Source organism: Drosophila ananassae, chromosome XR (genome assembly GCF_017639315.1).
Source record: "Drosophila ananassae strain 14024-0371.13 chromosome XR, ASM1763931v2, whole genome shotgun sequence".
Classification (NCBI taxonomy): domain Eukaryota; kingdom Metazoa; phylum Arthropoda; class Insecta; order Diptera; family Drosophilidae; genus Drosophila; species Drosophila ananassae.
This window is the reverse complement of record NC_057932.1, coordinates 17,496,521-17,511,771: the sequence shown is the minus strand read 5'-3', so window position 1 is coordinate 17,511,771 and position 15,251 is coordinate 17,496,521. Positions and strand designations below refer to the sequence as shown.

General features: G+C 45.3%; 2 protein-coding genes across 2 annotated transcripts in view; both read right to left on the bottom strand.

Annotated features, from left to right (window-relative positions):
* Positions 1–1,623: 1,623 nt before the first annotated feature.
* On the bottom strand, positions 1,624–3,600 carry LOC116655046 (neurogenic locus Notch protein-like). The gene is made up of 4 exons (XM_032452023.1): positions 3,484–3,600; positions 3,112–3,424; positions 2,789–3,046; positions 1,624–1,970 (listed from the first exon to the last, which is right to left on the bottom strand). The coding sequence occupies exons 1-4, from the start codon at positions 3,598–3,600 to the stop codon at positions 1,624–1,626; spliced, it is 1,035 nt and encodes a 344-aa protein (XP_032307914.1).
* The window catches only part of LOC6502352 (neurogenic locus Notch protein), a 37,758-nt gene continuing 25,788 nt past the window's right edge, over positions 3,282–15,251 (bottom strand). Inside the window, 4 exon segments of the mRNA XM_032451944.2 lie at positions 3,282–3,424; positions 3,484–3,783; positions 3,786–9,701; positions 13,628–13,758. Coding sequence (XP_032307835.1) covers positions 3,602–3,783; positions 3,786–9,701; positions 13,628–13,758 — 6,229 coding nt within the window. The 3' untranslated portion in view covers positions 3,282–3,424; positions 3,484–3,601.

Here is a 15,251-nt window from a genome sequence, read left to right as displayed (position 1 = left end):
TATGAAAAAATTTGAAAAAATATTTTGTTCTCGGATTTTGATGCAGATCGATGGCAAATCGATATACAAATCGATTTAGGTATTCCTCGCAGATATCGGATGGAAATTGTCCATGATATATATATATCCAATATAAAATAAATAAAATCTTAAAACTAAATACAAATTTGAATAAAATTTCGATTAGAAACCCATTTTTGCTTAAATTAAAATATAATTCCGATAAAAGTCGATTATTTTCGATATAGAGGCACCCACCGAGAGAAAACTCCTTTCTTTTGTTTTTAAAATAATTATTTAATATTTATTATTTATGTCAAAAAAGTTCGCATGTCAGTTATGCTGTCTTGCCGTGTTTTAAGTTAGGAAAACAAATAATTTTACAATTTACACATTAAAAGCTTACACACAAAATCTGTATAGACGAGAAAGCATTACATTTCAAATTAAAATTATTAAAATTAGAGCACATCGAACAAGAAAATCGCAATCGTGTTTCGTCTATTTTTGTAATATTTTTTGAAAATATCTATTATCGTTCGGACTTATGATCTAAAGTTGGGGAATATTTTGGGGTAAATAGGGGGGGGTCTTCTTATATATATAGAAAACTTGGCTGGTTCCTCGATCATTCATCATTGTTTTATGCCTTTTTTGTTGTTTATATAACTCGTTTTATATTTATTATTATTATTATTATATTTTATTAATTATACGTTTTTCGTTGGAGAGTTTCGTATAATTTGTGGGGGTTTTTGTTTGTCAACTTAAATCAAACAGTTATGAGAATCTTTTTACAGTTTAGCTTAAATAATATGTAATAATACATAATAGTCATACAATAATAATAATAGTTATAATAGAAAAAAAAAAACTTTTGTGTAAAAAAAAAAATTTGTTTTGATGCAGTACGTTTCTAACAATTTTCTTTTATATTTTTAGTTTCTTATTTTTTGTTTTTTGTATTGTATATAAGCACTTCAGTTTCGAAATCTACAGAACTAGGGCGATTATATAATTTCTATATTATATAACTTGAAAAAATCTTAAATCTTAAAGCTTAAAGGCCTACGAAAATAACTGTCGGTTGTTGTGATCTTAAAATTCTATTAAAAAATGTGTGCTTTTTTTGTCTTTTGAAATCGGAATTTGCGCTAATTTTAGATGTCTTTTATGATTCTTTTTTATGTTTTTATTTTTTATCTGGAAGCTACGTTGACGTTACGACAAATAATATTAAAATTATTAAAAATTACGCCAAGAAATAAGACGAAAAGCTCTTAACTGGCATATATAATATTTATATATATATTTTACAACAAGCATATTGAATAATTTAAATTAATTTCTAACTTCTACGCTGGAATTGCGTTGCGTAATTATTAAATTAAAATATAATAAAAAAAAAAAAAGTTGTTCTTTTTTAAAAGCCTACGAAAAAAATAAAGAAAAAGAGGGGGGAGGGGGGTGGGATTATAGGCTATATATAGGCTTATTTTGAAGTAGGAACTCTAGGAGTTCCTCCTCCTGCTATCGCCTTAATCCTTGTAGATCCTTGCAGAGCCAGTCCTTCTCCTTATCCTTCTCTCTCTCTCTCTCTCTCTCTCTGTCTCTCTCTTATGGTCAAATATAAATGGCCTCGGATCCTTTGTTGGCCTGATGTCCTCCAGAAATGTACAGATTATTCGCTGCCGGCGACTGAACTCCTTCACTCCAATCCGAATTTGAGCGCGGCGACGACGATGACCAGTGTCCTGGCGATTCTGGTGACGGTGTCGGATAGCTGTCCAGTGTCTGGACGAGATGCTGGGGCGTATGGCCGCCGGAGTGCTGGCTGGGCGGCGTTAGGTACTGATAGAAGGCCTGCTGATTGTGCTGCGACGACGGCGACAGCATGTTGGTCGACGGCGAGGAGCCGGACATTGAACTTTGTATCGAGGGCGGATTCATTTGACCCGAGTGAAATGAGTCTATAAAAGATTTGTGACGAAAAAAGTCAGGTTAGTGGTTGTCTTTCTCTTTGATTAATTTTAATTTACTTAAAACCTAATTCATTAACAATAATTTTTGGCTTAAAAAACTAGAACTGCTTCTTCTCTTCTTACATTGGCAGAAAACGGGTGGGTTTCGTCACCTACTTGGACGGCCGTTTGCCGTGATTTGAAAATTTCATCACTTTGAAGACTTTGTAGGCATTCTTTTGGGTGTTTTTTGAAGACTACCAATCTGAAACATCCTTTTAAGACTTGTTTGAAGTCTTTTTTAGGACTTTTGGTTTAAAAAAATCCATTTAGGACTTTTTTAGGACATTTTTCTTATGACTTGAAGTTTAAAATATAATTTTTCTCAGTCTTTTTTTAGGATTTCCAGTGTAGGACTGTCTTTTAAGACTCGTTCTAGGACCTCTTCGAGAACTCACGTTCTAAGACAACCTTTTAAGGACTTTCTTTGAAGACTCCTCTCTCTCCTGTCTGCTTTCTTTCTTTTTCTTGCTTTCTCTCCACACTTTTCTTCAAAACACTTTCCAAAAAAGGTATTATTTTTGAAAGAATACCTCTTGAAATCGTTGATCTTAACTTAGGGACTACTGTAAGGAACTTACCCGGAGATCCACAAAATCCATTCAAGTCCAAACCAGCTGAACCGAACTCCATGCCTCCGAGTTGCTGTTGTTGTTGCTGCTGCTGTTGCTGTTGCTGCTGTTGTTGTTGCTGTTGTTGCTGCTGTTGCTGCTGCTGCTGTTGCTGCTGCTGCTGTTGCTGGGGGGAGAGCGTCTGCATTATTGCACTGCTTTTGGAGGATTGGGGCGGGGCGAGCATAATGCCCATATCGCTGCCGGTGGGTGAGATGATTCCCAAACTGACCGGAGAACCAACTCCTCCGCCACCACCACCTCCACCTCCGACTCCGCCGCCACCATTCCCGCCCAGCAGGCTGTTCAGACTACTGCCACCGAATTGCTTCTGTTGTGTGGCATGCCGCATGGCCTGAATATGGGTGGGGGAGGTGGGCAAGCTGGGCCGCGACTTGGCCGGCGAGGGAGAACCTACAAAAAAGAGAGGATACATTAGTCCTGGACATAATCCCCCGCAAAGGACATGAAACACTCACCCAAATAGGCGTGCGGCGATAACGCCAGACTGCTCTGGACCGAATGCGGCGGCGACTGATTCGAGTACGGCGGACTGAGACCCTGCTCATGGCTATTACCATTTCCTGATCCCGTCAAGCCGCCCATGCCGCATAGACCACCGACACCGGGGCCATTCCTCTGGCCACCGCCGCCATTTCCGTTCATCCCTCCCAGTCCCTGGCCGTTGAGGAGGTCCTGCTGAAAGGGCGAGCCCATCGAGAAGCCATAGTTGTTGTCCAGCTTGATCATGTCCAGGCCATTGCCGGGCAGGGATTGCAGCGACTGAGCGTTCTAAGGAGAAGAAATATAAATTATTTTTTGATTTTGAGTCCAGGACCTCATGGACCTACCTTGATGCAATCCTCGTAGCTGGGTGGCTGCTTTGCTCCTCCATTGGCATTGCCATTCGGTGGCGGTGCTGCCATCGCATTGGAGTACATCGATGTGGTCTCATATGGACTTGGCATACTATGGAGTTGCGGTGAACCGTCCAGCATACCGCCTCCTGAATGGACTCCCAATTGTACTCCTCCTGCCAGCTGTTGTTGTTGCTGTTGCTGTTGTTGTTGTTGCTGCTGTTGCTGTTGTTGCTGTTGCTGCTGTTGTTGCTGCTGCTGCTGCTGCTGTTGTTGTTGCTGTTGCTGCTGCTGCTGGAGAGGATTTAGGCCACCGGCAGCTGCCTTTTTTGAGGCGGCATTTGTCTTTTTTGAACTCGCCTTCCGCCGTAAACTGCCGGCCGCATCCAAGCCATTATCCGGCGAGGAACCTTCGATAAGTTTGGCCTTTTTGGCGGCCTTCTGTTTGGCCGATTGGTTGCTCTGTTTCCCGCTGGCAGGACCATTGTTGCCACCATTCCCGGCCCCATTCCCAGCTCCCGCCGTAATCACCGTGGGTTGGGTGATCAGCTGGGGTTGCTGGCCCGGCGGCGGAGAGCCGATCATCGCCTGCGGCGTCATGCTGAGCATCTGGGGCGATCGTGGCACATGCTCGTCCAGCAGCCGAACGATGTCATGATGCAGCCGCTCGCTGGCCACATCCCGTGGCAGTCGATCCATGTGATCGGTGATCTCCCGATTGGCGAAATTGTCCAGGAGCGCCTTGCACGCCTCGTACGATCCTTCGCGCGCCGCCAGGAACAGCGGCGTCTCGTCCTTGTCGTCCTGGGCATCCCGATTGGCGTGATGCATCAGCAGGATGTTCACCGCCTCCGTATTATTTACGGCAGCTGCCCAATGGAGTGCCGTCTTGCCGGAATTATCCGCCGCATTGATGTCCGCATCGGCTGTGATGAGATCCTCGACCATGCCCTCGATGGCGAGGCGGGCGGCCAGGATCAGGGGCGTGGTGCCGTCATGCATTCGAGCGTTCAGATTGGTGGCACGATTCCGCAACAGGATCTGGAAGACGCCCATGGCATCGGCAGCCACGGCGGCGTGTAGCGGTGTCCTTCCGGTGTTGTCCTGGCAGTTGGCATCAGCTCCGGCGTCCAGCAGGCGTTTGGCGGCATCCGCCCGAGCGAATCGGGCCGCCAAGTGCAACGATGTCTCGCCCGTCTTGTCCATGGTGGCGTTGAGTTCCGCTCCCTGGGACAGCAGATCGGATATCACCTGTGCGGTGCTGTCGTCATTGTTCTCGATGTCCTCGCCGGTGTCCAGTCCACCACCGCGAACGGCGGCTATCATCAGGGGTGTTAGGCCACATGGTCCTCTGGCGTCCACGTCGTGCTTGCCATCCTGGTGGGCCGGCGGCGTCATAATCGCCCTCACATCCGCCACATCGAGATGGGCCTGGGACCACACCCTCTGGTCAGCCTCCTCGTACTCGGACACCATCGTGTGGTCACTGGCATAGCCACCATTGTTGCCCAGACCCACCACGGAGACCGGATCACTGCGCTGACGCTTCGGCAGCGGCATATCGGACTCATCATCCGACCAGTGAGCTCCCGACTGACCCACGCCCTGGGATTGTAATCCCACCTGCTTGTTGAGGTTCCTCATCTCCTGGCCGTGCGGATCTCGGCGGCGACGTGACATCACAGCAGCCGGAGCGCGGAAGCCCTCCGGGAACCAGGTGACACCATGAGCCCGCTTCCTCTGCGTGCTGAGGACCATGCCGAAGAAGGCCAGCACGATGATCACCAGGATGATGCCCGTAATCACGTACTTGACATTGGCGGATGGCTCTCCGAGATCCTCATCGCCCGGATTCTTGATTCCCCGGACACTGTGTATCGGGAAGTCGTTGAGGAGTTGATGCTTCGCGGCCGTGGCTGCCAGGAACTCGGCCGCCTCCATGGCGTGCGAGAAGCACTCGGTGCACTTCCGATTATCGATTTCGAGGGTGATCTGGATGCCCGTCTGGTAGACCTTGTGCGTGTAGATGATCTTGTTCTCCCGGGCAAAGTCCGAATCCTCGATATCCGGCACCCTGACCGTATCCCTCCAATTGAATATCATGTCCTGGCCCATGGCATCCTTCTTTAGCTTGACAGTGGTCCTCAGCATATGGCTCATATTCCTGAGGAACTGGGCCTGTATCATCCGGAACTGGTCGACGTTCATCAGCATCACAATGGACATGGAGCCCTCGGCGAGGACCGGAGTCTGGGTGGTGTTCTCGCAGTCCAGACCATCCCAACTGCACTCGGCATTGTTGCAGCCGTAGTCGCAGAGTCCGTCCCCGTAGTGCTTCTGGCAGTAGGCATCATAGAGGCTGTTGCAGCTCTTCAGCTGACTCTCGCAGTCATGGCCGTCGTAGTGGCATGCCGCATTGTTGCAATCGACGTCGCAGCGTCCGTTCTTGAACAGATTCCAGCACTCGTGGGCGGTGCAGTTGGCCCACGGATTAATCCCCAGGGAGCAGTCGTTGCCATCGAAGTTGCAGGCATAGCTGTTGCACTCCTGGTCGCAGTATCCATTGCCCTGCTTCTCCGTGCATCCCTTTTGGACGCACAACGCCCGCTGCACCTTCAGATCCTCGGCATATCGATCCTTGCTGGAGGCAGTAACTCCACTGCCCATGAATCCCCCAGCATCACCCCATCCCGGGTAGTTGGCATCGTAGATATCGCATCGCTTTCCATGCCATTTGGCCGGGCAGAGGCACTCGAAGTCACCGAGTCGGTTCTCGCAGGCAGCTCCCTTCTGGCAGGGATTCGGCTGGCAGTCGTCCATCGTATCGATCTCACAGTGCTCCCCGGCAGTGCCCCTCGGACACTCGCACCGGTAGCCGAAGCCATCGTCCTCCACGACACAGTTCCCGACAAGACAGGGATTGGAGTCACAGTCCTGGCCGCTCAGCTCACAGTTCTTGCCGTAGAACCCATTGTTGCAGATGCAGTGGTGGCCACTCTGGCGGACATTGCAGTTTCCACCATTCTGGCAGGGGCTCTGGGCACAGAAGTCCACCTTGTGCTCACAGTGGCGACCCATATGGCCCGGCCGGCAGTTGCAGTGGTAGTTGTTCACCAGCTGGACACAGTCCAGGGTGCCGGCATTGGAGCAGGGATTGCTGAGGCACTCATTGATGTCACCCTCGCACCTGGCGCCCACGAATCCCGGCGGGCAGACGCACTCGAAGCCACCCACCCGATCGATGCAGGAGCCATTGTTGTGGCAGGCACCCGGTTCGCAGTCCTCCTGATTGATCTCACAAATGATGCCCAGAGTGCCGGGCGGACAGCTGCAACTGAAGTTGTTCACCAGATCGTGGCAGGTGCCGCCATTCTGGCAGGGATTCGGAGCACAATCATCGATGTTCAGCTCACAGTTCTGGCCCTGGAATCCCTGCCGGCAACTGCACTCGTACGCTCCGATGAGATCGTGGCAGGTGCCGCCGTTCTGGCACGGCTGCGACTGGCACTCGTCGATCTCCTTCTGGCAGTAGCTGCCGGCATATCCCTGGGAGCAGTAGCAGACATGGCTATTGCCGTGATCCTTGCAGGTGCCATTGTTGCACAGTTGCCTCAAAGACAGACCCTTCCTATCGGCCGCATCCTGGCAGGATATGGTCTGGACATCGCACAGCTTCCCGGTCCATCCCGCCGAGCACTTGCAACTGAACTGGTGCTTGATCTGGCTACAGGTGGCACCATTTTCGCAGGGGGATTGGCTGCACCAGTCCACGTAGTCGGAGCACTGTTTCCCGGTGAAGCCACTGGGGCAGTGGCAAGTATACTCATCCCGCTGCTCGTGGCAGGTGGCTCCGTTCAGGCAGGGATTCGAGTCGCACTTGTTCAGCTTGTACTGGCAGTTGGCGCCCGTGAACCCGGACAGGCAACTACAATTGTAGCTATTGATGCCATCGATGCAGGATCCACCATTCAGGCAGGAGCTCTCCGTGCAGTCCTCGTCATTGGTCTGGCAGTTGATCCCGCTGAATCCCAGGGGACAGGTGCAGGTGTAGCTGTTCACGTACTGGCTGCAGGTGGCTCCATTCTGGCACGGCTGGCTCAGGCACTCGTTGATGTCCGTCTCGCAGTGCTTCCCATCGAATCCGTCCACGCACAGGCAGCTATAGTCCCCGATCCCGTCCAGGCACGTCCCACCGTTCTGGCACGGGAAGGAGGCGCAGTCGTCCGTGTTGATGGCACAGTCCCTGCCCTCGTATCCCTTCGTGCAGATACACCTGTAGGATCCAGGGACATTAAGGCAACTGGCTCCGTTCCGACAGGGTGAGCTCAGGGAGCACTCATCAATGTCCTCGTCACAGTACCGTCCGGTGTAGCCCAGCTTGCAGGTGCAGGAGAAGTCCAGGAAGTTGGGAGTGGGTGTGCACTTGGCATCGTTCTTGCAGCGATTGCTGGCACAGGGATCCAGCTTGGACTCACAGTCCAGACCCGTGAACGGCACCTTGCAGACGCACTTGTAGCCATTGACCTTGTCGATGCAGGTGCCTCCGTTGCCACAAGGATTCGTGACACAGTCGTCGATGTTCGTCTCGCACTTGTGGCCCGTGAATCCCGGCATGCACTGGCAACTAAAGGCGTTCAGTTTGTCGTAGCAGGTGCCTCCGTGCTGGCAGGGATTACTGCTGCACTCGTCGATGTCCTGTTCACACCGCTTCCCCGTATACCCCGGCGGGCAGTGGCAGATGAAGTCATTGATGCCATCCTCACACCTTCCCTCATTCACACACGGATTCGAGGCGCACTCGTCCACATCACTGAGGCAGTGGGCGTCATAGAACCCGCGAGGACACTCGCACTTGTAGCCATTCACCTGGTCGATGCAGACCCCGTTGTTGGCACACGGACTGCTGATGCACTCGTCCACATTCTTCTCGCAGTGCTGTCCCGTGAATCCCGGCACACACTGGCAGCTATACGAGTTGATGCCATCGATGCAGGTGGCACCATTGTTGCACGGATTACTGTGGCATTCATTCACATTGATCTCACAGTTCTTGCCACTCGTTCCCGGCTGGCACTGACAGAAGTAGCTGCCCACCCGATCCTGGCAATGGCCATCGAACTGGCAGGGATTCGACTCACACTCGTTGATCTGCGTCTGGCAGATGTAGCCGGTGTATCCCGGATCGCAGAGGCACTTGTAGCTATTATCGCCATCGATGCACTTGCCCCGATGACACGGATTCGAGTCACAGTCATTGATATTGATCTCACAGGACGATCCCGTATATCCTGGCGGACACTCGCAACTATAGCCAGCAATGGAATCATGACAGATGCCCCGATTCCGACACGGCTGGGAGAGGCAGTCATCGATATTGGTCTGGCACCTGGCGCCCGTGAATCCCAGGGCGCAGCTGCACTTGAAGCCATTGATCTTGTCATGGCAGATGCCATCGTTCAGGCACGGATTCGACTGGCATTCGTTGATGTCGATCTCGCACTGGGTGCCCGTGAATCCTGGCATACAAACGCACCGGAACGTCCCCGGATCATCCAGGCAGGAGCCCTCGTTCTGGCACGGATGGGATTCGCATTCGTTGATGTTCGTTTCGCATCGGGGTCCAGTGAATCCCTGGGAGCAGTTACACCGATAGCTACCCGGGGTATTCACACACTTGCCATTGTGTTCGCAGGGGGATCCTTGGTCGCACTCGTCAATGTCCTCGGAACAGTCCACACCCTTGTATCCTGGCGCACACGAACAGGCATACGATCCGTTGATGGGACTCGTGTCACAAATGGCATCCGCGTGACAGGGATTCGAGGTGCAGGCATCGTCCAGGTGGCAGAGAAGTCCTGTCTTGCCTTTCGTGCACTGGCAGTAGAAGCTCCCCACGCCGTCGATACAGGTGGCTCCATAGAAGCAGGCCGCCTGGACACAATCATCGATATTCTCACTGCAATCGGGTCCTGTCCAGCCATTCACGCAGATACAGCTGTACGATCCATGGGTGTTGGTGCAGGTGGCTCCATTCTGGCAGACCGGAGGACGCTGGGCACACTCGTCCACGTCGTGCTGGCAGTAGGGTCCTGTGAAGTTCGGCGAGCACTGGCAGCGGTAGTCGGAAATGCCGTCCACGCAGGTGCCGCCATTCTGGCAGCGATGTCCCAGACAGTCGTCCACGTTCTGTTCGCAGTTCTTGCCATCAAATCCTGGGATATAGAAAGAGAGATAAGTGATTAGTTTTGAATCAAATAGGAGATTGGTCACACTTTTCTAATGATATTAGTTCTAAAAATATTTTTTTTATAATTTTAAAGTCAAAAACAGTTTCAATTTGACAAGGACCTCCAAAGACTGTCAAGTTATGAATCAAATACAAGTTTGGTCACACTATTTAAATGATTTCTATAGAAATCTTATTAAAAATGAGCAAGAAATAAAGAATAATTAAATGTTCTAACAAAAAACCCTCAAAAGGACCTCTCATTTGTGTCAGAAACAACAAAGGTCACACTGGCACCTCCGATCAAGTGGGGAAGTTCTCTCCCGCTCTCTCTCTCTCTCGCGCTCTCTCTCTTTTGGGGCAATGAAGTGCATAAACAGATTTATGGCCAACATCATAAAAATGCTTCAATAAACGAAAACGTTTACAACAACAACAATAATAATAACAACAACATTAAAATGCTGAAAGGTTGTGGGCCGGAATCAGGGGATGGAGATGCGGATGGGGGGGATTGAGTGTCGATTGAAATAACAACAACAACAACAAAAAAAAGTGGTTGAGAAACCACCACAATAACAACAACAACAACCACTGGGCAGAAAAAGACGAAGGAGCCGCACAAAACGCAAATACCGCTTAATGGTTGTTGTTTTTGTTGCCAAGGAATGCTCTGCAGCTGTGGGGCTCTCTCTGTCGGGCTCCCCTTCTTCCCAGACTCACTGCAAGGAGACAGTTGTGTTCAGGAATATAATATTTAAGAATTTTAACTTAGTTTGACATGTTTTTTTTTTTAAAAGGATCTCTTTTAAATATCCTTTTCATAATATCAAATTGGAAATATTTTTATCAATTTTATCCCCCCTCCGTCATAAAGAATTATGTGCTTCATTTCTATTTTCATGATCACAGCTGTACGTCGGCGCGTCGCTTGGGGCTCGAGGCGGCTGCGCATGCGAAGCGAATGGGCAAACATAGTGTATCGTGAAAACAGACAAGGCAAGGCAAAAGCGCGCACACACACACCTACAGCTAAGGGCAAACTAATAGTTTCTAACAAATAATGCGATATTAAATAGTTAATATGGAAAACAATTTAAAACTCTAATAAAATTATAAAGATAGAGATTTAAATCTTTTATATTTTAGGAAAAAATATATTGAAATACCATTTAAAATGTTTAATAAAGTATTACGTTGCCTGTCTTAATTTTAAATATATAATGAAAAAATAATTATTTGATTATAATTCCACCTTTTAATTATCCCATCTGTAGCTCTATTTTGTTAACCTCTGCTGTGCCAACATACATGTGCACACAACACGTCTTTGGTTGTTCTTTCCCACGGTCTCATATCTACGCTGCCGGCGTCGGCGTCGCCGTTGCTGCCCCAATGAAAATATGCTGCTGCTCTCCCCCATTTGAGACGCTCTCTCTCTTATGGCGGCTCGGCTTGGGGCTCTCTCTCACTCTCTCTCTGGGGGCTTTTCGGCTCTCTTGGCGATCGAGTTTTTGGACTTCGTTCATTGCGCTTTACTTATATACACACACACACACACACACATGGGTGTAGCGTGTGTGTGTGTTCGAGGAATTAAATCGCACTTTATGTGGCTGCAATGGTATTTCTTGTTTTTTTTTTATTTTTTATTTTTTTTTTGTATATTTTTTTAAAGCTCTCTCTTTCCCTGTCTCGCCCACGAGACTTTGCTTTTTTTAATGATTTTTCTTGCTGGATTGGTTTTTTTTTATGTTCCAAGTTGCCACAAAAGAAGGGCCCCCACACACTCATACATTTATTGTTATTATTTTTATTATTTGCAACTGCAACTTGTTGCACATAAAGCAAAAAAAACAAAAGAGGAATAATAAGTGTCTAAAAAGTGGCATTTCAGTTTAACCCTCCAATTCACTCTATTTTTTTTTTTTTCAAATTTAAAAATAAATTAAACAAGCCAGAAGATGTAACATAACAACAACATGTGCTAACAAAAAAACAGACACATGTTTTATATTCATTTTTTGTTTTTTTTTTCACCCAGTCACTTAGTGAACTTTCAACTTGCCATACATTAAATCCTATACAACTCTAATAGGGGGGTTGTTATTAAAAATATATATATAACAAAATTATATATAAAAATCTTTTGAAATCTTTTATAAAAAAAATATTTACCTAGTATTATTAATTATTTTCATTAAATTTTATAAATCATGTTTACTTTTAGTTTCTTCCTTATTATTTAAACTTGTTTCCCAGCTTATAGCTTCATCTTCTTCTTCTTGCCTTATTTTGCATAATGAGTTCAACTCCGCCCCCTTTTAACCCTCCCATGTAATTTTTTTTTTCGTTTTTTTTTTTTTTTTTGCAACGTGATGTCCACAGGGCGATTCGTGTCGTGTCAGTTTCGTTGTTGTTTTTGTGTTGTAATTCGGTTGGAATTGCTCAACATTAGCCAACAACAACAAAATAACAAATAATAATAACAACAACGGAAACCAACAACAAAAGGCTGCGAAAAAGGCGTTAAAAAAATTCCCATTGCAATAAATATTGCAATTTTTTCAGTTTTGGTCACACTTTCACACGATCCCTTTAATGTTACATTTTTTGTTGTTGTTTTTTTTAACCCTTTTCTTAACGCACATTGTGTATTTATGATTATTTGTGGAGCTCATTAGAATTTTTGATTGGACGCAATTAAAAGGTCAGACTGCCCCTCGATTGCAGTTCTTTTAGCCTTTTGTAAATTGTCGTGTGCAATTCGCATCAATTGAAATGAATTAATTGAAAATTGCACACATACAGTCGTACAATGTTGCACAAAAGCTATTTACATGATGGACGGAGAGTGAGTGGTGCAACAACAACAAGGAAAACACTGAATGGGCGACAATTGACGCCAGAGAAGGTTAAAGAAGCTAATGCAAAAAAATAAATAAAAAAAGACAGAAAATGCGAAATGTCAGGGAAATAACATAAGAGCCTCTCATGGGAATTTATATAAAAAAAAAACATTTTCCTTTTCTCTCAAGGTACAAGGTCACACATTTTATTCTCTTAATGCCACAAGGTTACACTTGAGAATATTTCAAGCTAAATGGTCACACTGATAAAGAAAAAGAAACTATTATGTGCAATCTCTGTTGGACCAAAAACCAAAAAAATCATGAAACCCAATTTATCCTCCCAGCTCCATCACACTTAAAAAAAAAAAGGGGGGGAAGAAATAAACGATCTCCGTGAGGCAAAATGAATGGTTGAGCACAGTTACGCCCTAAGGAGGTCATGCAACACAATCAACATCGAAAATCAAGCAAGGAAATCTAAAGAAACCGAACCGAACCGAACTGAAGCGAAGAAACCGCCAGAAGAAAGACGCAAGGCAAGAAGAAAGAAGCCACGATCTTTAAAAATTTGATGGAATGGAATGGGTTGCAATGTAAAAGTTGCATTCAAACAAAAAGGAAATAACTGATGAATGATGCTGGGCTGGCTGGTTGTTAAAAAAAAAAAATATATAAAGGAGGAGGTAAGCTGACAAACGAGTTTGCCCCTTGTGGCAGCTACTTCAGATACCCATTGCGACTGTGTGGGCGACTATTTAATTTTTTCCTTTATTTTTTTTTGGCTCGTGGCCAGTCATGACTCACCCGGCATCGATAACTGGTTATCGATAGGTGCTGAGAGAAGCGTTCTCATCGGAAAGCGTGAAAAGCATTTTGCTTCAATTTTCCAACTCATTTGATTGCTGAGAACCGAAAGCCTCGGGTTTCACAAAAAGGAATTCAATGATTAAAGTTGGGAAAGAAACCTATTCGTAACATGACTTTCTATGGCTCAAATTATATGAAACTTGGTATAGGGATATTTTTGGTTAATTATATTAAATAAAATGCATTTTTTTACCTTTTGGACATTTACACTCGTAGGATAATCCATTTGATCTGCAAGTTCCACCATTCTGACAGGGCGATGGCGAACACGGCTTGTACTTTGTATCGCAATCCTTTCCCGTATAACCCGTAGGGCACATGCATCTAAAAAAAAAAGAGAGATACAAAAAACCATAAATATAGAGCATTACATAGAACAGAAGCAGGTTAACAAAGTAATTAAAAGTTAAGATATAAACTCTACCAGAGAAACCATAAAATTTGTCCCTGGGGTTTGAACTTCCGTTCGGGGATATTTCGAATTCGGATTCCGATTCGGATCTAGATTTGTATCTTAAATCGGTGTGAGTGAGTCAGATAGCCCAGATATGTGTCTCTTTCTGGTCATGCCACAAAATTTTCTTAGAGTTTTAACCGGTTTTTTAGTAACAAAAAAAAAAAAAAAAAAAATACAAAACATAAAAACTCTACTCAACTCTCTTTTATGGGCCGAGATTTTTTACTTCTTCGTTTATTCTTGTATATATTTTTAATGTGATTTAAACTTAATTTGTTTTTGTAAAAGACAAAAAAAAAAAAAATACAAAACTCGCAACTACTCTTGCAATGAGATTCTTGAGAAATGTTTCCAGGTCTTTTTTCGGTTTCTGGCCATTAAAACGGGTTTGGTTTTCGTATTGTTACCTTAAAAGGCCAAAAAGACATAACCACGCCCCTTTCCAGCGCTAATTAAGACCATTAAAGAGCATTTAATTAAATTAAACAATTAAAAGCCACCACAGCCACAACCCAAAACTCTTAAAATAGTCAAACATTGAATTCCACAGCCACAAAATACAAAAAAAAGAGATCACTCAACTCTTTGGGGATCCACTCAACTTTTTGTTTCGGTTTCGGTTATTTTTTTTGCCTCAAAGGTTTGGAGGGAGAAAATTACATCAAATTGAAAATTACCTTTGGAACTAACAACAACAGAAAGACCAACAAAAAATTGATTTTTGATTGACATGTGAAATCCAACAGGCCAATAGCCGCCTAAGGGCTTTTTTTTTATATATATTTTTTTTAGGGGTTCGTTGAATTTTTGGGTTCTGTTTTCTTTTCTTTTTATCATTTATTTTTTGTGGGTGTGAGTAACTTAATGATCAAGTGAAATCTTGCCAAAAATTTATAAAGAAATATTCAGACAATTATTTATCGATAATATATCGATATATTTGATCAACTTTGACCGACTCCCATGGAACTATTCATCCAAAATTGTTAAATCCTTACTCAATTATTCAATAGCCCATTCCGATCGCCATGAATATCGAATCACGATTACGAATACCCAATCGACTATTCACTTAATTATTCGTTTTGTGTGTGTTCGACAGTTTGTTTCCATTAATAAATTCCCACCAACTGACAGTTGACAAATAAAATCGCTGTTCGCTTTGCCAAAAAAATATACAAAAGGCAGCAAAAAAAAAAATAATCTTAAACCTCATAAACTAAAGCATGACTAAGCTTTTGGGGACGCAGGTTTAGTTTAGCATAGAAACATCATAAAGACCACAAATCGAATATGAAATTTATGCAAATTGTCCAGTAAACCATTCAACGGTGGCAGAAGATCATTTAGATCTCTCCAT

What these genes read in the sequence shown, in the direction of transcription:
- LOC116655046 (XM_032452023.1), bottom strand. Translation starts at nt 3,600, where the DNA reads ATGCCAAGTCCATATGAGACCACATCGATGTACTCCAATGCGATGGCA. An exon ending in GCTACGAGGATTGCATCAAG is followed by an intron (nt 3,425 to 3,483) that starts GTAGGTCCATGA and finishes TCTTCTCCTTAG; the next exon opens with AACGCTCAGTCGCTGCAATC. An exon ending in ATCGCCGCACGCCTATTTGG is followed by an intron (nt 3,047 to 3,111) that starts GTGAGTGTTTCA and finishes TCTTTTTTGTAG; the next exon opens with GTTCTCCCTCGCCGGCCAAG.